Below are 27,884 nucleotides of genomic sequence, written 5' to 3' on the forward strand. Positions count from 1 at the left end.
ATGTTTGGATGGTTAGCTCTTCCTCTCTGTTTGTTAGGTTGTCCAACATAGTCATGGTTTCTATGCAGAAAATGAAACTCATCACCAAGTGCTGGTCAGCCTGCAGTTCTGACTTTTGCTTTATCTGAATAAAAAGGTTCTGCCCATTCATGGCTCTTCAGGCCGCCCCATCATTCTTACAACATCTCAATTGGTTTCTAAAAGCACACTTTTTTAAAACCAGTAATTCCAAGAAACAGTTTATTTCATCAAGGTGGATGACCAGCTTGTCTTCAGAAAAACATATTTACATTTAAATTGATGGCATTTAGCAGATGCCCTTAACCAGAGTGTCTTACAATCAGTAGTTACAGGGACAGTCTTCCCCTGGAGACACTCAGGGTTCAGTGTCTCGATGGTAGTAAGTGGGGTTTGTGGTCGTCTGGTTCATGTGAGTGTGTTACCCACCAGGCTGCTACAGAAACACAATTTCCCATTTTTCCTATTTTGTTATCTCTCCTCATTTCATTAAAATGAGAAACTGAGTTTGAAAATCCTGTCATGTGTGATGAGCATCAGTGCTGCACTGAACTTGCTGCATTACAAGCTGCCTCTCACTCAGCAGAATGCAGAAAAACGTGCGGCAGCAAAGGCGTTAAACTGGCTTATCTTTTCAATTTAATAGAGCTTAAAGCCCCCCATTGTTGGTGCAGTAGATTAGGTTCCCTGCTGGGTCGAGGGCCATATCTGTTTTCATGTCAACTTCCTCCTCTGCACAGATAGCGTCAAAGGTCACATTCACATCGTCTGTAAATCACACCCTTACAGGCAGTTCAGGCAGGTCCAAGCTGCCAGGAAACGAGACGCTTCTCAGCCCGTCACCCACAAACGTACGTCCAGACATGCGGATCCTCCGCATGGAGAAGATTCCACACCATGGAAGCTCCACCCTTCTCATTCTCCCCCCATTCTCCGCTGGGAAAATAGGGCCATGTGTGAGTTCATAGTCACATTTGCACCAGTTTCTTATAAGTTCCAGCTGCTGGAGAAGGACGTGGAAGCTGAGGTGTGTGTGTGGGTGTGTGTGTTCACGAAAGTGGGTTACATGACTCAGGAAAAATTGCACTTGAACCTATTATGGGAAATCTATTACAAAATTCAAAATATAGGTACAATGAAATAACATATTATGGATGTGAAACTTTTATAGGTTCGATGCGTACTGACTCACCAGGGGAAACAAACACCCAAACCTTAAACCTAGTCCTGGATGCAGGTTCCCATGAGGGGACTGGTTCTCGCAGATTAAAGAACATCAGTCCTTTATCGCAGTCTTTATCAGGAAGTCACACTGTATTAGCTATTTATTACTTTAAAATATGGAATCCTTCAATATTCTGTACCATTCGTCTGCCATTATTTTATTGCTTTTGTGTAAGTGCGTCATTGTCTAGACTGGATCATTGCTGTCGTTTTACAGTAATTGCGGCAGATCGAGAACGTGGTCTAACATTACATCAGAGTTATGACGGTGGTGTATTCACTCCATGCAAATTGTGTCACGACACCTTTTCCCCATTATAAGTTTACTGTAGTCGGTTGCCAGTGGGTGCACTTTTTTTCCCCATCCCTTCTTTCTAGATCTTTCTCTCTGGACAGTGCTCTCCATTTCTCCTCCTCTCTCTCTTTTCACAGTAGGCTGCTCCCTTAAGGTATCAGGTGGGACGATGGCCCCTTTTGTGGCCCTGTGATTGGCTTGCGGGCTCCGGGAATACCTTACCGTAGCTCAAAAGAATTCAGAACATCTTTTGTACCGAGACCCTTGTATACAACTAACTGAAATCTCTCTGTCATTGTGAACGATGGAATTGTCGCAAGCAATAGGGCTAATGGTGATAGGACTGGCTTCTCTGACTCAGGTAAAATGTGACACAGGCATGAGAAGACTGAACTTCGTAATATGCGGATAAAAGCTCACAATCTCCGAAAATGCTCAGTTTTGACTTTTCTGCTTTTACAGATCTCATATTCACAGGCGCAAGGTAGGTTTTTGTTTTTCGCTACTTTGGGATGTTAGAAGGATGGAATAATGCCTTCACCATTCAGTGTTTTCAGTATAATTGATTAATCTACAAAAATGTACTTTTACCATAAGGAAGTAGCAAGAAATGAATAATTGGTCTATTAATGCATGGTGAACTATTATTATATACATGTTAACTAAATAAAAAAGGGAACATTATATGTGAGGGCTGCTTGACGACTTGGTTGCAGACTGCAACATCACGTCCATCTCGTCCCCGGCGGCGTCCTCGCTGCTCATCAAATGGAACAGTTTCCCCGAGGCCACCAGCTACTTCCTGGACCTGCGCGTGATAAATGCCACGGATGTCGCGCCCGTGGTGGTGAGCATGCCCGTGTCCACCACGCTGAGGACCGTGCAGGGTCTCCGCACAGGCACGGTGTACAGGGTGACCCTGAAAGTTTTTCAGAATTACTTCATCTTGTGCTCCGACTCCAAAACCGCATTAACAGGTGCTTAAAATCAAAATGGAATTCTATGAAATAAATGATTAGATATGTGTACGTAACGCGTGGCTCTGATTTGGGTTGACCCGGACAGTACCGGACACCTCCCAGATCACCGTGGCCCGAGGCCTGAACAGCTCGGCGATCCGCGTGGAGTGGCTGCGTGTGAACGCCTCGGAGCGCTACATCCTGAGCGTGAGCTCCACGTCCACGGGCGAGAACTTGTCCCTCAACTACACCGGCCTCATCGCCGTGGTGACGGGCCTGCAGCCGTCCACGGCCTACGACTGCTACGTGTACTCCAGCAACGCGGCGGGCCCGGGGCCGCGGAGCAGAGTGCGCACCGTGTCCACGCGTGAGTGGCGCCGAGGCCACAATGTCTGTTTATTAATTCTTCAACCAGCCTTATAATAAAAGTGCATCAATGCTTATTGCTCGTGATGTAGTTACGTCTTGTCTTGTTCGTTTCACGGACTGTCTGTATAAAAAGTATTTATTTCAAGTCATTTTTGTCTTTTTGCAGTGGTGCAGCCGCCTGGTGGCATCGTTGCGGTCCAAACAGGAAAGCACACTGCCCGCATCAGCTGGCAGTCTGTGGCCAAGGTCCTGCTGTATGAGGTGACCGTCTCAGACCTCACCAGTCCCCAGACGGCCCCGTACACCACCAGCGTCTCCACAACCTTCGTCGATGTGCAGAACATCCTTCTCTGCTCCTCCTACCAGATCTCTGTCTCCTCCGTCAATACCTTGCTGCATCCTGGAGAGCCCAACATTATCATCTACACTACCAACAGTATGGTCCAGAGACAGATGGAGTCAAAATTCATTAAAAAATTGCTGGTTATACGTCCAGCAATAGAACATGCGTAGATAATTATCGGCATCGCTGTTTTAGATTTGGAAAGATTTGCATACTGAGGCAGGTACTGTAGCTTCTTCAATGAGGAATTACTGTGGTATTTGTGTGTGTGTGTGTGTGTTGCAGGGTTGAGTGCAGTGACAAACATCTCTGTGGACTATAGCTGTGTCCTTAGAACAGCAGTGGTGAATTGGGACCCGGTGTTGGGTGCCACCTCATACTACGTGTCAGCGGTGGGTGCTGGCGGCCCCACGCTGTCCTGCTCATCAACCAACACCAAGTGCATGCTGAAGGACATGGCCTGTGGTCAGAAGTACCTGGTGCACATCACAGCCATCACTGACGCCTGCGAGACCACATCCAACAGAACCATTCAGTTCAGCACAGGTGAGGATCTCAACCAGTCACTACAAGTGCAGCGTTTCCACGTGGAAGATGCACAAGAGCACGCAGGATATGTGAAGAACAGGGAATAAACTGGCAGAGAGAGACGGAGATAATGAGACAAACAAGTTGAGGAAATACGACAAAGCGTACATTGTGACTACGGTGGGAGACGAGACGCCATCCATCCAGGGGCCCAGCAGAGGAAGAGAAAAGAACTAAACAGCTCTGGTATAGCAGGTCCTAGTCAGCTTGACGAGGTCCAAACGCAGTTCAGAGAATGGCGCATGGTTGGATGCTTTATGCAGTTTGGTTTGTGTACCCACATTTTCAGATGTGACTTTAACCGCTTTCTGTTGCATGTGTTGAGTGAACCTCAGATGAAAATTTAGGACGCTTGTTATTTTAAACCTACATATAATCACTTGTAGCTAGAATTAAAAATGTTGACATGGTGCATTAGAAACAACTCAAGAACAAAATTGCATTAGAGGCGCAATGTATACCAATTTTAACACAATAAATTAAATAAAGGGACAGTATTTCACCAATAACATGACGCTCCTAGGAAACAACGCACTCCTCGTCACTCCCGTTACTTCAATAAATATCTATGCATAATTAATAATCAGTATTATATTTACCTACCTGAGCTTAATTATTTGTATATAAACCATGAAATATGAATATAATATGAACAAGCGGTACAGTACGGAGAGTAGAGGGAAGGACTTTAGTGCCTTTAGTATGTTAGTACCTGATCTCTATCAGCGGCTAAAAACCTTGCAGGTTGGCATAATACACTTTTCTAATCAGGTACTCAAGTTCCTTCAATTTCTTTTGATTTCGTCTTAGGGTTTGCATACCACACAGCACCCAAAAAATTACGATTTGCATCCCACACAGCACCCCAAAAATTTGGATTTACGTCCTTCACAGCAACCTTTGTGAGATGAACGTAAGAGGTTTTCCTCTGGAATGCTATGTGTTCCCAGACGTCTTGGTTTTTGGAAATGTGTGTTGTCTGCTTAAGGAGTTCTTTTACAAATCACGACACCAGCAAGATCATCCAGAACTGTGGTACTGATATCAGATCAGGGTGAAACTGCCACGATTCTCAAGCTTTGACCTTTTTGATCCAACCCTTTAGAATTTAAAATGTATTAATTAATGAGAGTTAATATTACACACTTGAAATCTTTTCACCAGATCAGCCTAACACATGTATTTGAGGACAAACCTGGTCATAAAGTGAGCCTGGTGCACATCTGATCTCTGTAAAGCACCCCTGGGGTTTCATTGTGTGGGATTATTTGGACGACCATGGTGTATGTGCTCTTTTGCTCATATTGTTAGCCTATTGTCCTGTCTGTGAGAACATTCCTGTCTGGACAAAAAAACCATGGACAGTACAACTTCATAACTTCATTACTGGGTTACAGTGATGGAAGGAAGAAAAAGCGCTTGTCCCGTGAACCACATGCACTACCAGCAGGTCTCCCTCCACGTATCCTACATATTCAGCAGTTGGCAGTTATGTAAGGTCAAATATCAGCGTTTTTTATGCAGCTTAATGTAATGCAAAGAACCACAGTTTTCATCGGCACAGGTCTGTGGACAAGTTCTTTGTGTTATTAATAGAAAACAAAAAGATGTCCATTCCATTGTTATCCGTGCGCCTGACATATCTGAAGCTCCACTGAAACATACATTCATTTGAAATGAAAATCTCGTTGCTTTTTTCAGTTCCATGTCCTCCGTCCAGTCTGAGCCTGTTTCGTGAGTGTAGCAGTAACGTCATCATCTTCTCCTGGGCGGCCACCATTGGTGCTACGCATTATGTAGCCTACGCTGTTGACTCGGCTGGACTGCGGCTGGACTGTGTGACCACAGAAACGTCCTGTTTCTTCACCAACACGTTCTGCGGCCGCCGCTACAACTTCTCAGTCACCGCGGCTGGGGGCTTTGGCTGCTCCAGCAATGCCAGTCAGACTGTCAGCATAAACACAGGTGGACCCACACTATGTTAACTTTTTTTTTAATCTAAATTAAAAATTAAATGCATCCTTTTTGTGAATGTGCTATTAATGAAGCACAACCTATATTCCATTATTTTATTTTTTTTATATTGTGCTTCATTGGGTCACATTTGCTTTTCTTGAGCTACAATTGTAATATAAACGTAAATTCATAAAATCATATTCTTTGTATTCTTTGTTCTTGATACATGTTGAGTGCCGCCTAGTGACTATTTTTGGAACTAGCAACTTCTTCTGACACTCACAGATGAGTTTTGAGGACATGATCTTGTGTCAGAAGATCTGTTATTCTAACAGACCAGACTGTCTACTTGTCTAATGTTGGTTTTAGAGTTTAATTTAACTCTCACTGGTCCGTCTCTGCTCAGCTCCATGTCAGCCACAGAGAATGCGCATTTCCTCAAACTGTCAGGTGGACATGCTGACCTTCTCCTGGGATCCAGCTGATGGAGCGCTGTCCTATGTCGTGGAGGCTTTTGGCAATAAAGGAAACATGATGTACTACAACTGCAGCTCCGTCGGCACCAGCTGCACCATGGCAGGGATGGGCTGTGGAGAGAGTGTCACCACCTACATCACCTCCCTCGACCACCAGTGCCCCAGCGAGCGTCTCTTGGGGGATGTAGCTGTCACGGGTGGGACATGATCAGTCAGCCTATCATTGCAGTTAGTTTGTTATAATGATATTCTATTAAAATTATTTTTACATTTACAGCATTTATCCAGAGCGTCTTACAGTCAGTAGTTACAGGGACAGTCCCCCCCCTGGAGACACTCAGGGTTAAGTGTCTTGCTCAGGGACATGATGGTAGTAAGTGGGGTTTGAACCTGGGTCTTTTGGTTCACAGGCGAGTGTGTTACCCGCTAGGCCACTACCACCCCCAGCTCCGTCATGTGCATTTAGTAAACATACTGTATAGTGGAAATGACTTCAGTATACAGTGTGCAGTAATAGTCTTAACAATTGTAATATCTTAACATCAGTTGTAATGGATCACCAGGCTTTGCACAAAATTTTGTAATATATTGCATAGATGCAACATATATGAAATTCTGGAAATTGTGGAATTGTGAAAGAATTTGTTAAGAAAACATGTATATTAATGTGTGTTTTTTCATGACTTTCCCTTTTAATGCTTCCTAAATACACTCTTTTGCAGAATATCAGATTCCTTCTAAACATATAGTTTATAATTGAGTGTGATCAATAACATGATTTTACTGCTGTCCTCCCCTCACAGTGCCCTGTGTACCCCAGAATGTTTCTGGGATAATGAACTGTGGCACAGACTCCATCACGCTCTCATGGGATATCAGTCCTGGTGCTGTCTTCTATGTCGCCATGGCGACAGACAGCAGTGGAATCACCCGGACCTGTAGTGTCACTGATCTGAGCTGCCAGGTCCCCGGCCTTCGCTGTGGCTCCATCTACCAGGCCTACGTCATTGCGTCCAACTTCAATTGCAACACTTCTAGGAGCAGCGTGGTCTCTGTGGAGACAGGTAGGGTCTAGGCAGCCCCAAAACAATCAAATCAGTGAAATCCAAATTAATATTTGTATTTTTATTCATGCACCATTCAGATGTTGGCAACACTATGGGGCGCCAAGTTTCAAGTGCTCAAGTGTTCACAGAAATTAAAGGCAGTGGAGAGAAAAAAAGTACAAGCACATAGAGAATCTGAATTGTACAAAGGACAGAAAACTTATTCATTTCTTTCTGTGGACAAAGTCAAATTTTGTCCTTGAACTAAAGCATACCTTGACATTGGCAACATGCATTCTGTGAATGAAATGACTTGGTGGCCTATGCATAGTCTGTACCAGTGTCCAGCGTGGTGTGCACATTGATGATATCCACTTTTAACCTCCTCACCCAGCACCCTGTCCTCCGAACCGCGTGGAGGTCTCTCTGGACTGTGCTGCCAACCTGGCAGTCGTGTCCTGGCAGAGCCTGCCAGGGGTCGTCTCCTACACCGCCACCCTGGTGCAGCAGTCCGGCACGCTTCTCAGCTGCAGCACCACCAACAACACCTGCAAGGTGCCCAGCCTGAGGTGCGGACAGATGTACGATGCCAGCGTCACGTACCATAACGGGGTCTGTCGCAGCATGCCCTCTAAACCTGTCCCAATAGAGTCAGGTGAGCTGGACCCCGGACTGTTACAGACACGCAAACTCCCGGATTTTAACTGACCTCTAACCCGCACCCCTCTCAACAGTTGCCTGTGGCCCAATGAACGTGACACCCCAGGTGGATTGTGGGACAGGTATTCTGACAGTGAACTGGAACGCCACCAGGGGCGCGCTGTCGTACGCCACAGTCATCGGCAACAGCAGTGGGCAGCGGTCGGTGCTGAACACCACAGTCCCGAGGAGCACGGCGGCCTTCCTGACCTGCGGCCAGTCCTACTCCGTGCAGGTGGCATCATACGACGGCCTGTGCCTCAGCATGCCCAGCCCATCACTGCTCATCAGAGAAGGTGAGCCTCGCTTCATTCCGCCAGTGTTGTGGTGTTTACACGACGTGGGAGATGTATGTGTCGTGTATGTGTCGTAACTCCACAGCACCGTGTGTGCCCACGAACCTGACTGTGACGCGGGCCTGTGGCAGAACTCTGGTTTCTGTGGCGTGGCAGGCAAGTGTCGGAGGAAACTACTACAACGTCACTGCCACTGCCACCAGCGGCTCCCTGTCACAGTGCAGCTCGAACGGCACGACCTGTGACCTGAGTGACCTGCGGTGTGGTCAGGTGTACACCGTAACAGCGACCGCAGTGGATGACTCCTGCTCCAGCATGAAAAGCACGAGTGTCTCACTGCAGACAGGTGAGATGTTTCTGAAAGACGGTCTTTATCTAGAAATAGAACCATAAATAGCACATGCGAGCTGTTTTTTATTCATATAGAATACATTTTGGTGGCCTTCTTCTACGGCTTTTCAGTGTGACCCTTTTTCTTGCAGGACCTTGCACTCCGGCAAATGTGAATGTCCGTCTGGACTGTGCCAACAACAATGCCTCAGTCGTATGGGATGCCGGTACAAACGCGGTGTCATGCGCTGCCAAGGCCATGGGCACAGATGGGCACAATGTGACGTGCAGCGCCACATCACCTGGCTGCCCGCTGGGGGTGCTGCACTGTGGACAGAAGTATGCGGTGACCGTGTCTGCGTCTGACGGCACGTGCATGAGTCCTGACAGTGTGGAGTACAGACTTGACACAGGTACACAAGAGCAAAAAGAAAAGATGCCGGACGGATGTTGAACCCATTTTTGATGTCGAATCCGTTTCTCCTTTCAGCACCTTGTGCACCAAAGAACGTGGTGACCAGTACGTCCTGCAGCTCCAACGTCCTGAGCGTGAACTGGACTCTGGGCATTCCTGGGCTAAACTACAACGCCACCGCCAGCGTGGGAGGAGTCACTGCCGCCTCCTGCGCCTCGAACAGCTCGGGCTGCGACCTCAGAGGCTTGCAGTGCGGCCAGGCATACGCCATCATGGTCAGGGCATCCAGCGGCCAGTGCTCCGGACCTGGGAGCCTGACACAAACCGTCAACACAGGTGAGAGGTTTTTTTATCTCCAGGGCAGTGGTGGCCTAGCGGTTAATGAAGCGGCCCAAGATGCCACTAAGGTGCCACTGAGCAAAGCACCGTCCCCACACACTGCTCCCCGGGCGCCTGCCCACTGCTCACACAGGGTGATGGTTAAATACAGAGGACACATTTCACTGTGTGCTGTGCTGCAGTGTTTCAATCTTTTTGAATCTTTTCACTTTAGAATATATGGGTGAATGGGAACGATGGGATGCCGGGTTTATGACTACAGGGGTTCACGTTCCTACTAATTCCGTTTTTGTAATGAAAAAGTTATAAAAATAGGCAGTAATTTGAACTTGATGTTGAAATCTCTCTCTCCTCCAGTGCCCTGCGTTCCAGACATGGTTGGTACGATTGTGGACTGCGCCACAAACACCGTCCAGGCATCCTGGCGGGCAGCCTCAGGGGCGCGGTCGTACGCGGGCCGCTTGAGAAGCGCGGATGGTTTCAGTCAGACCTGTGTGACCTCCGACCCCACGTGCTCCTTCCCCAACCTGACCTGTGCACACACCTACACCTTCACTGTGCTCGCCAGTGACAGCCAGTGCAACAGCTCCAGCAGTCAGGATGTCACCATGATGACAGGTGAGAGGCCAGCAGTGCTGAAGGTCAGAAGGAACTCGACCGCATGATCATAAACTTGGAAAAACAATGTTTGTCCCCCACAGCCCCTTGTGCACCTGAGAATATCAACGCGTCCCTGCAATGCACTCAGGAATTGGTGACCGTCACTTGGCCAGCCAGTGTGGGTGCACGTGATTACATTGCCCTGGCCAGTGGGCCGCAGCGCGCCACTTCCTGCACTGCCAACGGCACTTCCTGTGACCTGAAAGGGTTGGCGTGTGGGGGAACATACAACATTACCGTCCTCTCCAGAGACGGAGTCTGCAACAGCTCTGCACGCGCTCAAGCTGTCGTAAACACAGGTATGAGGCGGGGGACAGATATGCGGGACAACGCGCCCACTGACTAACCCGGTCTCTCCGCTGTAGCACCTTGTCCCCCCACAATGAACAGCCCCAAGCTGGACTGCTCCACCAATCACACGCAGGTGTCGTGGGTGCGGGATGAACACGCAGACAGAGGCGTGGCTGTCTCTGCTGTGTCAGCACTGGGTCATGTGACAGGCTGTGACGCCACGGCGACGGTGCAGGCATGCGACCTGATGGACCTCCGGTGTGGTCACACGTACAGCGTGAGTGGAACTGCCCGAGGCGGGCAGTGTGACAGCAACCCCAGCCCGCCGTTTAACCTGACAACAGGTACACACACACACACACACGCACACACACACACGCGCCCTGCAAAATGTCTACCCATTTCTGGTGTTGTGTCGCAGCTCCTTGCACTCCGTCTTCTGTGGTCCCATCATACTCGTGCGCCGCCAACACTGCCCTGCTGAGCTGGGGCGAGGCTAGGGGGCGGGACAGTTTCACCGCCCGCGTGGAGAGCCCCGCCCACAGCCTGGCCTGCACCACCCGCGTGACATCCTGCTCCTTCAGCTCGCTGAGGTGCAGCCAGGTGTACCACGCCAGCGTGGAGGCGGCGGGCGCCACGTGCAACAGCAGCAAGTCACCAGCGGTGCCGTTCCAAACGGGTAAAGAGCCAACACAGTAATACGCACATGGAAGCAGAGAAGGAAGAACATGGTGAACACCAGCAGTTCTCATTCGGTTTCTGCACATTTTCAGCCCTGATAAGGAAATACTTTTTACTCTCAATAAAGATGTAAAAAAGAATCTGCACCATGTCCACTCCGATCCAGCCAGAGCGTTCTAACGTCAGCATGCGGTGTCGTGCAGCTCCTTGTCCGCCCCAGAACGTGAGCGCCAGCCTGGTGTGTGCCAACGCCTCGGCGCAGGTGGTTTGGCTGGGCAGCCCTGGCGCCGTGGGCTACAACGTGAAGGCCTTCAGCGCCGACGGCGACGGCAGGAGCTGCCGCTCCTCCACCGCCAGCTGCGCCCTGTCCATGATGCACTGCGGCCAGGCCTACAACATCACCGTCACGCCCTTCTCCAGCGCGTGCGACGGGTTCCAGAGCAGCGCCCTCACCTTTGTTGCAGGTACCAGTGTCCAGTTTCTCAACACGTTCCTCGTTCCTCGGCTCAGTTCCATTCCCACGGACTCGGTTCTCCCGCTGTGTGACAGGTCCCTGCCCCCCGAATAACGTCTCCGTCTCTCTGAGATGTGACAGTAACGTCGGCTCGGTGTCCTGGGCTGCTGCCGCGACCGCAGAGTCGTATGTCGCCACGGCAACGGCCGCCAACGGGCAGAACGATACCTGCAGCACCACCGGCGCCGGCTGCTCCTTCTACCGCCTGCAGTGTGGCCAGACCTACGCCGTCACCGTGGTGACACTGAGCCGTGGCTGCTGGAGTGGCCCTAGCCCAGCTGTCAGTCTCAAAGCAGGTGACGTTGAAGGGGGAGGGGCTTATACATGTCTGCACGGCGAGGCGAAGTGAAGAGGAGGAACGTAGCAGGAATGCGGTTTTACATTTGCCTTTTTCAGCCATCTGTCCTCCGGTGAACCTGAACGGATTCACAGACTGCAGGAGCAACAACATCACGGTGACATGGAGCCCCAGCTCCGCCACCACGGGAGTTACCTACTTCCTGTTCTCACAGGAAGTGGGTGGAGCAAACTCCACCATCTACACAACCAACACGTCACAGTCAATCAGCGGGCTGCGGTGCGGGAGGAGCTTCGTCCTCCGAGTCTCCGTCCAGGATTCTGTGTGCACCAGCAGCCTCAGCACACAACTGCGTATCGGCACAGGTGTCTCAATTCTGCATATTCACCAATTAACACATTTTTTAGGTCATGCTGAGACCAGAAGAACGTCTTTGTGTGCTGGTTTTAACACTCAAAGACCCATCTAGTTTCCACAAAACAGAAAGAACAGGGAAAATTCACAAAAAGAATCCACGTGTGCGGCAGGAATCTGCATTTAGAAGCCGATGGCGCGATGAATAGTTCATCACCCAGAGAAATCTAAAACTGCAGCTGCACATATTCAGGGAAAAGAGGAAATCTTAGCGCCGATATGCGTGAAAGTGACGCAAGCGATTGTCATTGTGAGACACTGCAGCACAGCACGGTGACACAGTGAAACGTGTCCTCTGTATTCAACCATCACCCTTGGCGCCTCAGTGGCACCTTGGCAGTTCGGGTTCAAATCACCTTCCAATCGCGGGTCTGCTTCCTAGGCCACCACTGCTCGCAATGCCAACTCTACTCAACTTACTTATCAACTTAAAGTCAACTTATAATTAAACGCTAAATATTACAAACAAGAGGCGTCAGATGTTCAAACAAAATGAAATACACGTAATACTAAATGATTTACTTACCAGGGGAGGATGAAAGAGCCGCGGTTTAGTTGAATCCATTTGTGTGCGTTTGGCATTATGAGGCCGTGTACAGTTATGGATGAACCACATTCAACTATTAGCATACTGTAGAAAAATGGATTTATTATTTGATTCGGTTCCCTCCAGCACCCTGTCCACCCACCAGCCTGGCAGCAGTGACAAGCTGTGGCACCAACAATGCCACCATCAGCTGGGCTTCAGGCACTGGTGCCATCAACTACACAGCAGATGTGGTGGACGCCGCTGGGCACCGTGTCTCCTGTTCATCTGACGGTGTTTCCTGCGTCGTGCAGCTGGACTGCGGACATCTGTACGATGCCTCGGTCGTCTCCTCCACCGGCGCCTGCAACAGCACGGTCAGCGCCAACTTCCAGTTCAGCTCAGGTAGGCGGCCACCTAACACACACAGACATGCCACAGGATTTGCACCTTACCTTTCCGCCCCTCCCCAGCACCATGTCTGCCCACTGGCGTGGTGGCACAGGCCGACTGCGGTGCCACCACACTGGCAGTCAGCTGGCAGGCGGTTACGGGCACGCCAGAGATGTACCAGGCGCTGGCCATCGGTACAGATGGCATGCGCAGCAGCTGCAACAGCTCGTCCTCTTCCTGCACCATCCTCGGACTCCGCTGCGGTCGCACCTACAGCGTCGCCGTCGTCACCACGTCCGTCAACTGTGGCATCATCAACGGGTCAGACTACAAGGTGCAGACAGGTACAGTAACCCATGGCAACGTGGCCAGACCATCAGAGAATGATGTGCACACACGCTCACGTTGTATTCACCCGCTGACCAGCCCCATGCAGGCCGGAGAGTGTCAAAGTGCAGCTGGACTGCAGCACCAACGTCGCCGTGGTGACGTGGGACAATAAAGGGGCGGAGCAGCAACAGACCGTCAGTGCAGTCGACTTCTATGGTGGAACCAAAACCTGCAACAGCACAAACACCTTGTGCACCTTTAAGCGACTTCCGTGTGGGAAAGAGTTCACGCTCAGCGTCCAGAGCTTCTCCGGTCACTGTGCCAGTCCACCCAGCGACTCCGTCAGCCTCAACACCGGTGAGCAAAGGAATTCTGGGAAAAATGATACCATCGTTGGGGTGTGAGAGTCTGTGTTTGTTTGTGGTGCCTTTTGAGCCTTCTTTTGTTCAGGGTTTCATGGGACAAATGTAATGATATTTGAATGATCTGCATCTTTCTCTCCTTGTTCCAGTTCCATGTGTTCCAATGATGGTTAACGCCAATGTACAGTGTGGTTCAGATCTCACAACAGTCACGTGGGACCCTGCCCAGGGTGCTGTTGACTACACTGTCTATGCCTGCTCTGTGAATGGACACAATTCCACCTGCAGGGACACGGACACGGAATGCACCTTCTCAGACCTGGTCTGTGGACAGAACTACACAGTCACGGTCATCTCTAACAGCTACAGCTGTGCAAGCAATGCAAGCCAGCCGATCACGATATCCACAGGTGAATTCTTTCAGAACCCTCATATAAGCAGGAAGAGTATTTTACAAATGCCATATGCTCATTTACAGGTGCAGATATTATATTCATAAGCACGTTTTTCCAGAATGAACCCTGCTTGTATTAAATTGGTAGTTACTTGAGTTACTTGTCGCTGTGAAGGTCCGTGCCAGCACTCCCACTTGCAAGCCAAGCTGGACTGCAGAGTCAACTCGGCCCTGATCTCCTGGTTGCCGGGTAACGGCACACTGACGTACCAGGTGAAGGCTGATGACCAAGACATGGCACATCAGGTGACCTGCAGCACACCAGGCGCGGCCTGTAATGTCACTGAGCTGCTGTGCAACCAGAGGTATCAGGTCAGCGTCACTGGACAAGGCCTCGCCTGCACGAACCCGCCCCAAGAATGGCTGACGCTCAACACTGGTACACACCTATACACACGTTATAAACTCATATGAATCTTTCACACACTCACCTTCTAGCACATACCTGCCGCTTGTTTCTACTCAGTTTCCACATTTTTTATTCCTCCTTCAGCTCCCTGCCCACCAACTCGGGTGAGTATCACATCATCATGTGACTCCAACAATGTGTCGGTATCCTGGATGGCGTCTAGCGGTTCTCTGTCCTACTCGGCGGTTGCTAAAAGCAACAGTGGTCACCTGGCATCGTGCAACACCACCGGCACGTCGTGCGTCGTTGCTGGACTCCACTGCGGCCAGACGTATGAGATCCACGTGGCTGGTGTGGACGACAGCTGCCGGGGCATCAGAAGTGAAAAGCGTGTGCTGCAGACGGGTAAAATGGTCCCAGATAGAAAGCAAGGAAATGACACACTTCCTGGAGGTCAAGGTCACGAAGGTGAGATGGGGTCATGGCTTAACCTTTGTCTTTGTGCTTCTCAGCCCCGTGTGTGCCACAAGACATTCGGACCCACTTGGAATGTGTGACGGGGGTCCTCAACATCACCTGGGAACAGGAGGGCAGCGCCGTCTTCTACCACGTTCAGGCCACAAGCGAGAGAGGTCACATGGGGTCATGTGAGTCGGTGGATCTCGAGTGCATGATCTCCGGTCTGCTTTGTGAGCAGAACTACACGGTGGTGGTGGTCGCCTACGACAGCACCTGCCACAGCTCCGACAGTAAAGCAGTGGTGGTTACGACAGGTGAGTTTGCAGGAAAAAATGTCTGTGTGCAGATTTACTCTGATATTCATGACAGAAATAAACAGAGGTGGGCAGAAAAGTCAAAAAGTATGAATAAAAAGTACTCATCCAAGTAGGAGTTAAAAAGTATGTAGTGATAAGACTACTCAAGCACTGAGTAAATGTTGGATTGTGTGTGTGTATACACACACACACACACACACACACACATATATATATATATATATATATATTTATTAAATTTTTTCTAGAAAATGTGCCAATTCTGGTATTATATGCTAATTACATGTGTTAGCAATGATATATTAAATAAAACAGCTAAACAATAACTCTAATTAATTGGTGAAACGGTGACGTGATTATTCCTGCTACGTCTGAATGGTGAAACATAAGATCTACGGCAGGTATAAAATAAAGCATATAAAATGGTTTTAAAAAGTAGCGAGTCGAGTGTTGCCCAGTGTAGCAAAGTAAGACTTTCTAATTCACAAATGGAACATAAAAGTAAAAGCTATTGTGTAAACCTACTCTTAGAAGTAGATTTTTTTCAAAAAGTTACTCGCATGTAACAGAGTAAATGCAACCTGTTACTACCCACCTATGGAAATAAATACATATTAATGGTAACTATAAACTTTAAATATCAGAATATTTATATGAACATTACAGTGCACCCAGGAGAATAATTCAGTACTAGAATAGGTCCAGAGTGGCCTGTATTGATGGTCTGGAGTCTGTTGCCAGCCCCCTGTCCCCCAGATGTTGTCGACATGGTGGTGGACTGCGAGGTCAACTCAGCAGTCGTCAGCTGGGACGCCAGCGCTCCGAGGGTCTGGTACATCGCCGTGGCCACGGATGAATTCGGGGGGGTGTACACCTGCACCAGCATGGAAACGGGCTGTATCGTCTATAACCTGACATGTGGGAGGGAGCACAACATGACTTTGATCCCAGAGAGAGATGGGTGTGTGGGGGCGTGGTATCCCCACCTGACTTTCAAGACAGGTCAGGACACAGGCACGCACTCGTCACTCGTGTGCAACACGTGCGTGTGTGCAGGCATGTATGTCATTTGTGTGTCTGTGTACACAGCTCCCTGTGAGCCACGTCTGCTGGAGGTGGAGATGGACTGCCTGTCAGAGTCGGCCTGGGCGGTGTGGGAGGAGTCGACAGGGGCGGAGCTCTACATCGCCACGGCAACGGACAGTGAGGGAAGGCAGTTCTCTTGCAACACCACGGACAGACAGTGTGCTGTACCCATGCTGGAGTGTGGGAACTACTACGTCTTCACCGCTGTTGCCATGGACGACCAGTGCATCACTCTGCCGGGCAACAGCCTGACTTCAGAGACGGGTACAACCGGGTTTCTCAATGTTCAATCAATCAAATAAGAATAATAAATTCATTTCCCTTTCTACATCCTCTTTTCTCTTTCCCTTCAAACAGCTCCATGTCCCCCTGAGGAGGTCCGTGGGACGGTGGGCTGTGAAAGCAACTTGATAAGTATTGATTGGTTGCCATCCATCGGGGCACTGAGCTATACGGCGACACTGGAACGCACAGACGGCGAGAAGAGCTGCTGCGGCAGCACCAACACCACCAGCTGCGAGATCAGAAGCCTGCCCTGTGGAGAGATGTACGTCCTCACCGTCTCCGCTGCGGGACATTACTGCAACAGCTCACAGAGCACGGGGACCATAGTTCGGACAGGTGCGTGCGGACGTGTGTCCACGACGAGATCATTTACTTACACGTATTGATGTTTCTGGCGGCCGGTTTAGTTTTAGTCGTGTTTTTGCGTCCAGCTGTCATTTTAGTCTTTATTAGTCTTAGTCACGTCCAGACTCATTTTAGTCTAGTCAAGTTATTTTAGTCAGAATTATCCATGAATATTTTAGTCTAATTTTAGTTAGGTGGTAGTAGTAAATTGTATTTAGGTGGTAGTAGCCTAGTGGGGTAACACACTCGCCTATGAACCAGAAGACCCGGGTTCAAACCCCACTTACTACCATTGTGTCCCTAAATTGCTCCAGGGGGACTGTCCTGTAACTACTGATTGTAAGTCGCTCTGGATAAGGGCGTCTGATAAATGCCATAAATATAAATAAATGTAAATGTATTTTAGTCTCTTTTTTTTGTAATGCAATTCTGTAAATATAGTACAAGTACCAAGTAGAACAGACAAAAAGAACAAACCCATTTCATAATTTAAACAAGATTATTTTATTATTATATTATTGTTACCTTATAGACTCGCTTCATCATTTTCTCCCAATGTTTTGTTACAGTCACATGACCAGCAGTTGCGTCTCATTTCCGTTTGTTGACGAAGATATTTTGTGAATTTCCTCTCTTCTTCTGACTGCGTGCAGCCCCCTGCTCCCCCTCTGACCTGCGGGCCGCAGTCTCCTGCAGCACCAACGTTGCCGGTCTGTCATGGAGTCTGAGCAACGGCGGGCAGCACTACGCCGTCACGGCCGTCAGTGCCAGCGGGTACATGGACTTCTGCTCCTCCAGCGCTGGCCAGTGCCAGCTCAGCGGCCTCACCTGTGGCCAGGTGTACAATGCCAGCGTGGTGGCGCAGGACAGCACCTGCAGCAGCCCTGCCAGCGAAAGTGTGCGAGTCAGGAGCGGTGAGTTCCAGAAAGCCAGCGTGTCACCGTGTACGCGGTATACGTGGTACATGCGAGTCACCGCGTATGTCCCGCAGTACCCTGCATGCCACAGGACGTGGTCCCCGTGGTGGACTGTACAGACAACAGCTTGAGTGTGTGGTGGACGGAGAGTGACGGAGCAGATTCCTACACCGCCACGCTGAGCGATGGTGACGGGCGCTCCACCAACTGCCAGGCCATGGATGCTGGTCTGGGAAATGGCCCCAACCACTGCAACATCTCCGGACTGGCGTGTGGGATGCTGTACCATGTCGGTGTAGAGGCGTCAGACGGACACTGCGACAGCCAGCCCACCGAGACCGTGGACACACCGTCCGGTTGGTTATATGATTCACATTCGCACGCACCGGCTGCTCTCAGTAACATTTATCCAGAGGGACAGGGACAGTCCCCCGCTGGAGACACTCAGGGTTAAGTGTAATAAGTGGGGTTTGTCTTCTGGTTTATAGATGAGTTTCTAAACCACTAGGCTGCTGCCACCCTCTAGGAGAAAAATATGTTCTGTAACTATTACATGATATTATCATATCATCATAAAACTCGAGCATAAAAATGACATACATGCAGGGAGCAGCCATGCGAAATAAATTCACTTTTGTTTGTGTATATACATGTATTGTTGAGTTTGTGTAAATACTTGATGGTCAATATATGATGGTGTGTGTGTGTGTGTGTGTGTGTGTGTGCGTGCGTGCATGACACAGGACCCTGTCCTCTGTACGACATCAGGACGATGCTGGACTGTGACTTGAGCTCCGTTGTGGTATCGTGGTTCCTGAGTTTGGGGGCAGAGTCGTATGTTGTCACAGGAACAGGTTTGTCGCATCACGTGGTGACATGTGTGACAAACGAAACCACCTGTGAGCTGAAGGGGCTGCTGTGTGCGGAGCAGTACGCCATTTCCATCACCGCCCGCGGCCCCACTTGCAGCAGCCACGCCATCATGAATGGCACCGTACAGACCGGTGAGTGACGCAATAAATCCAGAACAATTTCAAATTAAAAAGAAAAGTAAAGTCAAATGAAGACATTATGCTGCATGATTTCCAGGCATCACAACATTTTGACCATGTGAACCCGACCTTAAAAACATTCTAGAAAAACACGACCTTAAGAATATTGTAGAAAAACACAAATTTGTATGATTTAAGCATGATTTATTATCTCTTCCCACCCCATGTACACCACCCTGATTGGTCTGGGGCTTCTTTCTTCTTAATCCCCCTCTTGTTCAGGACCTTGCTCTCCAAAGAACCTGCGGCTGGATTACCGGATGGGGATCGGCCAGCTGTCCTGGGACCGCAGCGCGGGCGCGTCCTCCTACAGCAGCGAAGCGTTGAGCGCAGACGGCGCGCGGGCGTCCTGCCTCACCTCCGACACGTACTGCGCCCTCTACAGCCTGGCCTGCAGCAAGGTGTACAACGTCAGGGTCACTTCTCACAACAGCGTCTGTGAGGGCGTGGCCACAAGTCATTCTCTGTTTTTAGAGACGGGTGAGTCCACGGCCGGGTGGCCAAACAGAGATGATGAGTGTGCTGTGCTGCAGCGTATCACTTTCCCTTCAGACACACGCTCTCACGCGCGTTGCATGCTTTGCAGAGCCCTGTCCCCCGACGAACGTCCAAGCACGCGTGGCGCGTGGGAACGGGACAGGTGTTGTGTCGTGGGAACCCAGCATCAGCGCTGTGGCCTACAAGGCCGTTTTTAACGGGCGGAACGGCGACACGCTAGTCTGCAGCAGCATGGGCACCTCCTGCAGCGTGGGTGCCCTCCAATGCGGCACTACCTACTACGTCAGCGTGTGTGCACTGGGCATGGACTTCAACAGCTCTGACAGCACCAGCGTCCTGCTGGTCTCAGGTCAGTCCTTCCCACGGCACACGCCTGATCTAGGATCGAAGACACAAGAGACAACACCGTCAATTTGTCTCAAATATGAATATCAGGGCTGCATTGAGAATTGTGATTTATAAGATATGAAAGATATTTTACAGACAACATAGCTGAAGAAAATACCTAATAGGACATGATGATCACTAAAGTACATTTACATTTACAGCCCTTATCCAGAGCGACTTACAATCAGTAGTTACAGGGACAGTCTCCCTGGAGACACTCAGGGTTAAGTGTCTTGCTCAGGGACACGATGGTAGTAAGTGGGATTCGAACCCGGGTCTTCTGGTTCATAGGCGAGTGTGTTACCCACTAGGCTACCACCACCCTATGTCCCATAAACAGGTTCATATACCCCTGATGTGGGAAATGGATTCTTTTGTCCTCTGGTAGCTCCATGCTCTCCTGATGCCAACACGATGCGCGTGACCCAGTCCTGCGCCAACGCCTCTGTGGCGGTGCACTGGGCCTGGAGCGACGGCGCAGACTCCTACGAGCTGACGGCTGCCAGTGACGACGGTTTTTACTCGGCCTGCAATTCCACCAGAAACGACTGCAGCCTGAGCGATCTGGGCTGCGGCCGCACCTACAACATCTCGCTCTCAGCCCTCAACCAGAACAACAGGGTCACCCTGGACACGGGCGCCACTTTCCAAACGCGTGAGTATATCTAGCGCATCGCTAGATATACTCACCCTCCGGTGACCTTTCACCTCCGACCTCCACAGGTCCATGTACGCCCACACGAGTAGCGGTGGACCTGCAGTGCACAACGCAAGCGGCCGCGCTGTCGTGGGAGCGGAAGGACGGAGTCCAGTGGTACGTAGCCACGGCCACCACCGGCGTGGGCAGGTGGGTGCGGCGCTGCAACTCCACCGGCTCCAGCTGCCTGTTCTCTGGGCTGGACTGCGGCAGGCGGTACTTCTTCAGTGTGATGGCCCAGGGCTCGTCTTGCATCAGTGAGACCAGCAGCAGCGTGGACATCCTGACAGGTACACAGGGGTGGGACAAAACCACAAATGCTAAAGCATATCGCCATTTTATCAAGCCGTTTGGTGACATGGCAAATGTTCTTGGATGTTTTTGTGTCCACAGCTCCCTGCCAGCCTGTGAATGTGACTGTAAGGGGGTCATGTGCCAGCCAAAATGTGTCCTTAGCTTGGGGACAGGCCAATGGGGCGTTGGTCTATAACATCATGGCAACTGGAAATCTGGGGTCTGCCACCACTTTCCAGACCAGTAACCTGTCTCTGGTGGTGGAGGTTCCATGTGGAGACACCTATAGCTTCAGAGTGGTGGCCCGGGACGAGGCGTGTGACAGTCCAGCCAGCTCCCCTGCAACGTTCCGAAGTGGTACGAGCCAGCAGCACACCGCGGTAGAGCTGGTTTTGGCGGCCAGTCTTCATTTTAGTTCTAGTCTAGTCTTTGCGTTAAGCTGCCATTTTTAGTAGTTGCCAGAAATTCAGAAGACAGGGGCTGTGGGCGCGGCGTCGCTTGGGTGGAGTGGTGGATGGTAACCAAGTAAAAGTAGTTTATTGTGTATCTGTACTTTAAGTATTTACTTTTACTCTGGTACATTTCAATGTCAAAAATCCACTCCACTTCCGTTCTTTACGTTTAAAAATCGTAACTGACCTGTTAGAGCAAAACTAAGTGAAAAGTGAAAGTGATTGTCATTGTGAAACACTGCACATGGTGACGTCCTCTGGTTCGTTTCATGCTAAGTTGTCTCGTCAGAAGTTCATTGTCAGGAACCAGGATCTATCTGCTGGTCTCTTGTCTGGGGTCTGCCAGTAGTCTGGGCGCTTGATTCCGTGTCTCGGAGAAAACGAACAGAAGCAGCTGATACTGAAATATGTGGTAATAGTGAGTCCCGAACACTGACCGGCAAGCCGTTCCACAACTGCGGAGCTCTATAGGAGAAGGATCTGCTCCCAGCTGTGACCTTCTGTACTTTGGGTACCAGTAGTGACCCCGCACCCGTTGATCAAAGGGGGCGTGGCAGTTCGTAAAGAACTAAAAGTTCTCTCAGGTTCTGCGGAGCGACACAAATAAGAAGATTATACGTAAAGAGTAGGATTTTGTAGTCAATCCTAAATTTGATGGGAAGACCAGGGTGATGTGGTCAAATTTTCTAGTTCTAGTTAGAACTCTGGCTGCAGCTTACTCAGGCACCTACTAGAACAACTAGAACAATGCATCATGCATTGATTGGCTATAAAGGCACGTGAGACATCACAATATGATGATTAATTATGATTCAATTTAGATTCAACTAACAGTACGTCTAAACTGTGTGACGATGTGTATTTTTCTCTTCCACAGCACCATGTGTGCCCATAGATGTCCAGACATACATTGAGTGCGAGGACAGCATTGGCTCTGTCAGCTGGGCCGAGAGTGATGGGGCGGAGCTATATGCCGCCATTGCCACCGCGTCAGATGGCCACCCCCACACATGCACAACCAACGGAAGCAGCTGCAGCTGGAGCGACCTGCACTGCGGTTACACCTACGTAGTTCACGTTGTAGCCGAAAACAGCCTGTGCAGCAGCGCGCCAAGCAACAGCACAACAATACACATGGGTACGCACATGGGTTCCAACCAGGCGACCACATAGTCACACACGCAAAAAAACTTAAATAGGAGCCTTGTATTTGCCTGCATTCATTTCAAATAGCATAATTCCAATGTGTGGAAATAGCCGTCATATTTGAGTTAGGTTATCCAAACAAATCATTTTTTGAGTGCATGTTCAAAACCTCACTTACTACCATTGTGGCCTTGAGTGTCTCCTGGGGGACTGTCCCTGTAACAGGGGGACTGTCCCAGAATCATTTACTACCTGGGAGAAAAGAAAACGTGGCCCAGACCTGGACTGAGGTTCCATCTTGAAGAACGCTGTAGTAGACTGCGGCATTATTACGTTTTTATACCGTAGACTGTTAATTCAGTGGTTTTTGACACTGACTGGTCCTGCTTTGTGGGTCGCAGCTCCCTGCATTCCAGAGGGTCTGTCTGCGAGTTTGGACTGCAACACGAGGGTGGGCTCAGTGTCCTGGCTGGCCAGTCAGGCGGCCGAACTGTACGTTATCAGAGCGGAGTCGGACAACGGCCAGCGGATGTCATTCTCCACCAATGTCACCAGCGCACAGATCTCCCAGTTGCAGTGTGGACAGACGTACCATGTCTCAGTGTTCGCTGCAGGACCCATGTGTCTCAGCAGATCCTGTTCACCAGTACCTATGCAGACAGGTAAGTTGTTTACTGAAAGCGGGAACCAACAGATGCAACAAACCCACCGATGTCCTCTGCGCCCCCAGAACCATGTGTGCCCACCAACATCTCCAGCTTCATGGACTGCGTCTCCAACATCGCAGTGGTCTCGTGGACGGCCTCTGTAGGGGCAGAACATTATACGGCTGTGATGGAAGACTCTGATGGACAGACGGTCAGCTGCATGTCCTCAGGTGCCAGATGCGGGGTGTCACAACTCGCCTGTGGCAAATCCTACAGCGTCACCGTAACAGCTGGTGACCACGTCTGCAGTTCCCTCCCCAGTGTTCAGACCACGCTCAGTTCAGGTGGGATGTCAAATCTATTCTTTTATTATTATTACTACATGCATCCATGCTCTTCTAACCAGTTCCATTCTCAAACCAGTGCCCTGTGTGCCCATGAATGTTTCCGTGGTGATGGATTGTGGACAGAATAAGGCTGTCGTGTCATGGAGTCCCAGCCAGGGGACGCTGTCCTACAGAGCATTCACACGCAGCAGCACCTTCTCGTCCTGTGAGAGCTCCTCACCTACCTGCACCCTGCAAAATCTCACCTGCGGCGCAGCGTACAGTGTGCAGGTGGTTGCCATGGGCGACAGCTGCACCAGCCTTCCCAGTCAGGCTGCAGATTTCTGGACAGGTGGGTGACGGCTAAAGGACTTTGAAGTTGGGGGAACAAATTGAATAAAATTCTCTCTCTCAGCTCCGTGCACGCCCCAGAACGTGTCCGTCCAGATGCAGTGTGGTCTGGGCGCCATGGTGATCACCTGGGCGGCCAGTCCGAGTGCCGAGTATTTCCGAGCAACTGCGGCTGCCAGCAGTGGGATGAGCTGGTTCTGCAACTCAACAGCAACCGATTGCTCCATCAGCAACCTCCGCTGTGGCCTTATCTTCACCGTTACGGTGACAGCGGTGAGGAGGGGCTGTGAATGCGCGCCTGGCAGCCCCATCCAGGTGTCCTCAGGTACTAATATGCTCCAGAACTTTTCTTATTAAGCAGATTCAAATCGGATTTATTGTGGGTTTTCTTTCTTTAGCTCCATGTGGGCCTCAGATGTTTTCTGGAAGTCTGGACTGCGCGATAAACTCGGCCTGGGTTGTATGGCGGCCAGCACCAGGAGCTGACACATACACGGTACTCGCGGAGAAAGGAGGCGGGTCAAACTCCTCATGCTCCACCCATTCCAACTCCTGCAACGTGCCAAATCTCACCTGTGCCACCGTCTACAACTTCAGCATAACTGCTGCCAACAAAGACTGTGTGACGAGAGGGAACGAGACTTTCCAGTTACAGACAGGTGAACAACAGAACCACGTGTCTTCATCAATACTGACATGCAAATGTATGGCAGTTCCTAGAACCCTAACCCAGAAGGTGCAGCACATGGTGCACGGTGCTATTTCAGCTTGTCATGTTGGTATAAGGTGTCACCAGGGTCTTTTTGTGTTGTTTCTTCTCAGCTCCTTGTAGTATGAAGAACATCACCATTTCCACAGAGTGCCAAAGCAGCGTGATCCGTGTGAAGTGGGACCAGGCACCAGGGTCGCCGTTGTTTGTGGCCACGGCTGAAGGCAGCGACCTCAGCCTGCTGGTGTGCAACAGCACGTCCACTTCCTGCGACCTGCAGGGGGCGCGCTGCGACGTGGAGTACGTAGTCATCGTCTCTACCTCCTCCGACAAGTGCAGCAGTCTCAGGAGCCCTCCCCAGAAACTTCGCACAGGTACCGTACACACACCCTGACACGTACATGTACCAAGGACGCACAACCAAATAAAAAGGCGTGTGTGTGTGTGTGTGTGTGTGTGTTTCTTTTCTTCCAGCACCTTGTGCTCCCGGGAATTTCACTGCAAAGGAGTTGTGTGACCTGGATGGCGTGCTGATCTCGTGGGCACCTTCCCGACTGGCACAGTCCTTCTCGCTCGCAGCCACGGGGCGAGACGGTGACGTTCGGACGTGTAACACCACCGCGACCAGCTGCACCCTGTCACGTCTACACTGCGGGCTGCCCTACAACGTTACTGTAACCGCGTACGCCAACAACTGCAGCAGCCCCACCAGCAGCCCCTTCACCTTCCACACAGGTACATGATACCATTACATGGGGATATATCGTGATACTGTACATACAGGTCGCTGAAAATGTAAAAACAGAGTTGATGTACAAGATGCCGTGTACTAAATTTGTATAGAAATTTCCCTGTACCTAAACAACATCTCCACATAGAATATCATGATATAATGCTACAGGCCAGGAAAAGTCTATACTACTGGCCGTTTTTCAGGAATGTGACAAGACTTTATTCACAACATTTACCAGGCGCCCTTATCCAGAGCACTTACAGTCAGAAGTTTCCGGGACATCGGGTCCTGCTCAGGGACACATTGGTAGTAAGTGGGGTTTGAACCTGCTGAGTGTATAACCCACTACGCTACTACCAGGAATTCATTTCCCTCTGTTACAACAGCAGGAATGTTAATCAATTTCATTTGAATTTCGTGCCATAAGATGAGGGTGAAATTAGCATATGCGACACCCAGATAACCGGCCTGCCCACGTTTCACCATTTTAGTCAGCAATGTCTGATGTATTGTCCTGCTCATTAACTGTACTGCATTACAACACGACATCCTCATTAGTCTCTCCATTGACCCGAGCTGGCTGTCATCTAGCCATCACATTTTGTCAAGCTCAAGAACATAATGTTCGTGTTTGTGTCCCTGACTTCCAGTTCCCTGCTCGCCGAGGAATGTGTCCGTGTACATGCACTGTAACACAAGCACTGCGGTGTTGTCATGGGAACCCAGCGAGGGCGCAGTGCAGTATGTGGCCTGCGCACAATCGGATGCAGGGAACATGCTCACCTTCGGCACGTCGGCCACCTCCTGCTCCATCACGGGACTGAGTTGTGGCTCCGTCTACAACTTCAGTGCTCAGGCGTCCGATGGAACCTGCAACAGCTCCTTCAGTCCCCCAGTTCAAAAGGGAGCAGGTAACCGTGGCAACCATCTGAAAAATATCTCGTTCAAGACTCATTTTGTGACCCTTGACATTGTGACCTCTCAGTGCCCTGCCCACCTGCCTCTGTGAAAACCAAGCTGCGCCGCATTGGTTCAAGCGATGTTGCCATGGTGTCCTGGAGCGCCGTTACCTGTCCGAACATACAGTACCTGGTGGAGGTGATGGGCAGGATCCAAGACAACCCTCAAGCCCTGATGAACATGTCCTCCTACCTGACAGACCGCATGTTCTTTGAGTTTCCGCTTCCCTGTGGAAGCAGCTACGCGCTGGCCGTGCGGAGCCAGAATGCTGCTGGATTCAGCAAAAGTTCCGGTCCCAACTCCGGAATCACAGGTGCTTAATGGACTAATGTCCAGCAGTGTCCAGTAATCCCAGGTTTAGAAATGGCGTAACGCATCTTTTCTGCCGTATCTGTGGCGTCCAGCCCCTTGTCCTCCTCTAGGTTTCCAATCCACTGGCAATAACGCCTCAGCGGTGTTGAACTGGCAGGCGGCTGTGTTTGCCACAGGATACCGGGTGTACCAACTGGGCTCCAGTGGGCGTGTCCAGGTGTGCAACACCTCCGCACTCACCTGCGAGGTGACCAACACCAACCTCTCCACGCTGCTGCTGACCGCCAGCAACGTTGCAGGGGAGAGCCAGCCGACCGCGCTCAGCGGTGAGAACTTCTCTCTTCCTGCTCTTCTTGGTCTTTACAAGGAACTAAACGTTCCTTCTCCAGGGCGTGTGGCGGCCCGGCGCAAGAGGAGCCTGGGAGAAGCGCAGATGCTGGCAGAGCTGATGCAATCAGGTGAGCATGACCCAGCATAACCCAGTCCTCCAACACCGCAGTCTGACCTTCAACAGTTCACCTTCCTCTTCCAGACACGCTGTCCACACCGGATGCGCGGGTTTCCAGGGTAACGGGGGCGTCACTGACCATCGAGTGGGCAGCTGTGAAGGGGGCTCTGTACTACACGGTCATCCTCTGGAAGGACATGCCCTCGCGCCTCCTCCACAAGGTGCTGACTGTCTCCAGTCAGGTCGCCGTGGTTTCTGACCTCGAACCAGACACTCGATACTGCGTCGTCCTGACAGCCAAGGACTCCGATTCCCAGAGTCCCTACTCCCATCCCGTATGCATCGCAACTGGTGCGTCCATATGAGCCAACCCCTCCTGTACTGGGGAGGAGACAGCGGGACACTCAGCCAGCTGGAGAAGAAGAACCCGAGAAGCTGCTGTATTTTGTAGGTGTTAGATACCATTAGCCCAACGCTGTGTGATTCACATGCTTTAAAAAGTAAATGTCAACTGATTTCTTCCCACTTTATTCTCTGTTTTTCCAAACGATGAATCCTGGAAATGTTTATCCTATTTATCATAAAATCTTATATTTTTTACAAAGGTGTCATACAACTGTCTTTCTCTGTCTCGATCAAGCATGTATGCAAGCTTTTACAAAAGGTAGAGAGCAAATAAATTGGTAATTTATCAAGCAATATTTTGTAAACAACAAAGTATATTTTGTCTCATGTGCCATACGCTTGTCTCATTTTGTGAACACCTTACTATCGAATTATTGAAATTTGATTTCATCCAGCCCAGAGATGGAGGAATGAAAGTCTGTGAAAATTAAAG

The 27,884-nt window shown here is 50.2% G+C and overlaps 2 protein-coding genes across 2 annotated transcripts; both read left to right on the forward strand.

Moving 5' to 3' along the window:
* Positions 1 to 1,800: 1,800 nt before the first annotated feature.
* LOC114781141 (fibronectin type III domain-containing protein 7-like) lies at positions 1,801 to 3,378 on the forward strand. Its single transcript, XM_028967856.1, has 5 exons — positions 1,801 to 1,898; positions 2,000 to 2,021; positions 2,254 to 2,514; positions 2,603 to 2,863; positions 3,032 to 3,378. The coding sequence occupies exons 1-5, from the start codon at positions 1,842 to 1,844 to the stop codon at positions 3,376 to 3,378; spliced, it is 948 nt and encodes a 315-aa protein (XP_028823689.1). The 5' UTR covers positions 1,801 to 1,841.
* Positions 3,379 to 3,418: 40 nt separating this feature from the next.
* On the forward strand, positions 3,419 to 27,766 carry fndc7b (fibronectin type III domain containing 7b). Its single transcript, XM_028967898.1, has 47 exons — positions 3,419 to 3,754; positions 5,498 to 5,761; positions 6,159 to 6,425; positions 7,032 to 7,292; positions 7,669 to 7,929; positions 8,009 to 8,269; positions 8,355 to 8,615; positions 8,752 to 9,012; positions 9,090 to 9,350; positions 9,711 to 9,971; positions 10,055 to 10,312; positions 10,379 to 10,648; positions 10,726 to 10,983; positions 11,189 to 11,449; positions 11,535 to 11,795; positions 11,896 to 12,162; positions 12,885 to 13,142; positions 13,211 to 13,474; positions 13,557 to 13,817; positions 13,972 to 14,232; positions 14,392 to 14,655; positions 14,770 to 15,030; positions 15,138 to 15,398; positions 16,143 to 16,403; positions 16,491 to 16,751; positions 16,845 to 17,108; positions 17,771 to 18,031; positions 18,109 to 18,390; positions 18,778 to 19,038; positions 19,309 to 19,566; positions 19,673 to 19,933; positions 20,360 to 20,626; positions 20,695 to 20,958; positions 21,062 to 21,319; positions 22,292 to 22,552; positions 22,962 to 23,222; positions 23,291 to 23,551; positions 23,631 to 23,885; positions 23,949 to 24,209; positions 24,283 to 24,543; positions 24,707 to 24,967; positions 25,068 to 25,328; positions 25,977 to 26,237; positions 26,312 to 26,599; positions 26,691 to 26,924; positions 26,988 to 27,056; positions 27,131 to 27,766. The coding sequence occupies exons 1-47, from the start codon at positions 3,652 to 3,654 to the stop codon at positions 27,409 to 27,411; spliced, it is 11,979 nt and encodes a 3,992-aa protein (XP_028823731.1). The 5' UTR covers positions 3,419 to 3,651; the 3' UTR covers positions 27,412 to 27,766.
* Positions 27,767 to 27,884: the final 118 nt, after the last annotated feature.

This window comes from Denticeps clupeoides, unplaced genomic scaffold (genome assembly GCF_900700375.1).
Source record: "Denticeps clupeoides unplaced genomic scaffold, fDenClu1.1, whole genome shotgun sequence".
In the NCBI taxonomy this organism is placed as follows: domain Eukaryota; kingdom Metazoa; phylum Chordata; class Actinopteri; order Clupeiformes; family Denticipitidae; genus Denticeps; species Denticeps clupeoides.

Excerpts from the sequence above, each read along its gene's own strand:
- fndc7b (XM_028967898.1), top strand. The coding sequence starts at position 3,652 with ATGCTGAAGGACATGGCCTGTGGTCAGAAGTACCTGGTGCACATCACA. Across the intron at positions 14,656-14,769 it reads ATGGCTGACGCTCAACACTG|CTCCCTGCCCACCAACTCGG; the intron begins GTACACACCTAT and ends TTCCTCCTTCAG. Across the intron at positions 27,057-27,130 it reads GGCAGAGCTGATGCAATCAG|ACACGCTGTCCACACCGGAT; the intron begins GTGAGCATGACC and ends TTCCTCTTCCAG.
- LOC114781141 (XM_028967856.1), top strand. The coding sequence starts at position 1,842 with ATGGAATTGTCGCAAGCAATAGGGCTAATGGTGATAGGACTGGCTTCT. Across the intron at positions 2,022-2,253 it reads CTCATATTCACAGGCGCAAG|ACTGCAACATCACGTCCATC; the intron begins GTAGGTTTTTGT and ends ACTTGGTTGCAG. Across the intron at positions 2,515-2,602 it reads CTCCAAAACCGCATTAACAG|TACCGGACACCTCCCAGATC; the intron begins GTGCTTAAAATC and ends TGACCCGGACAG.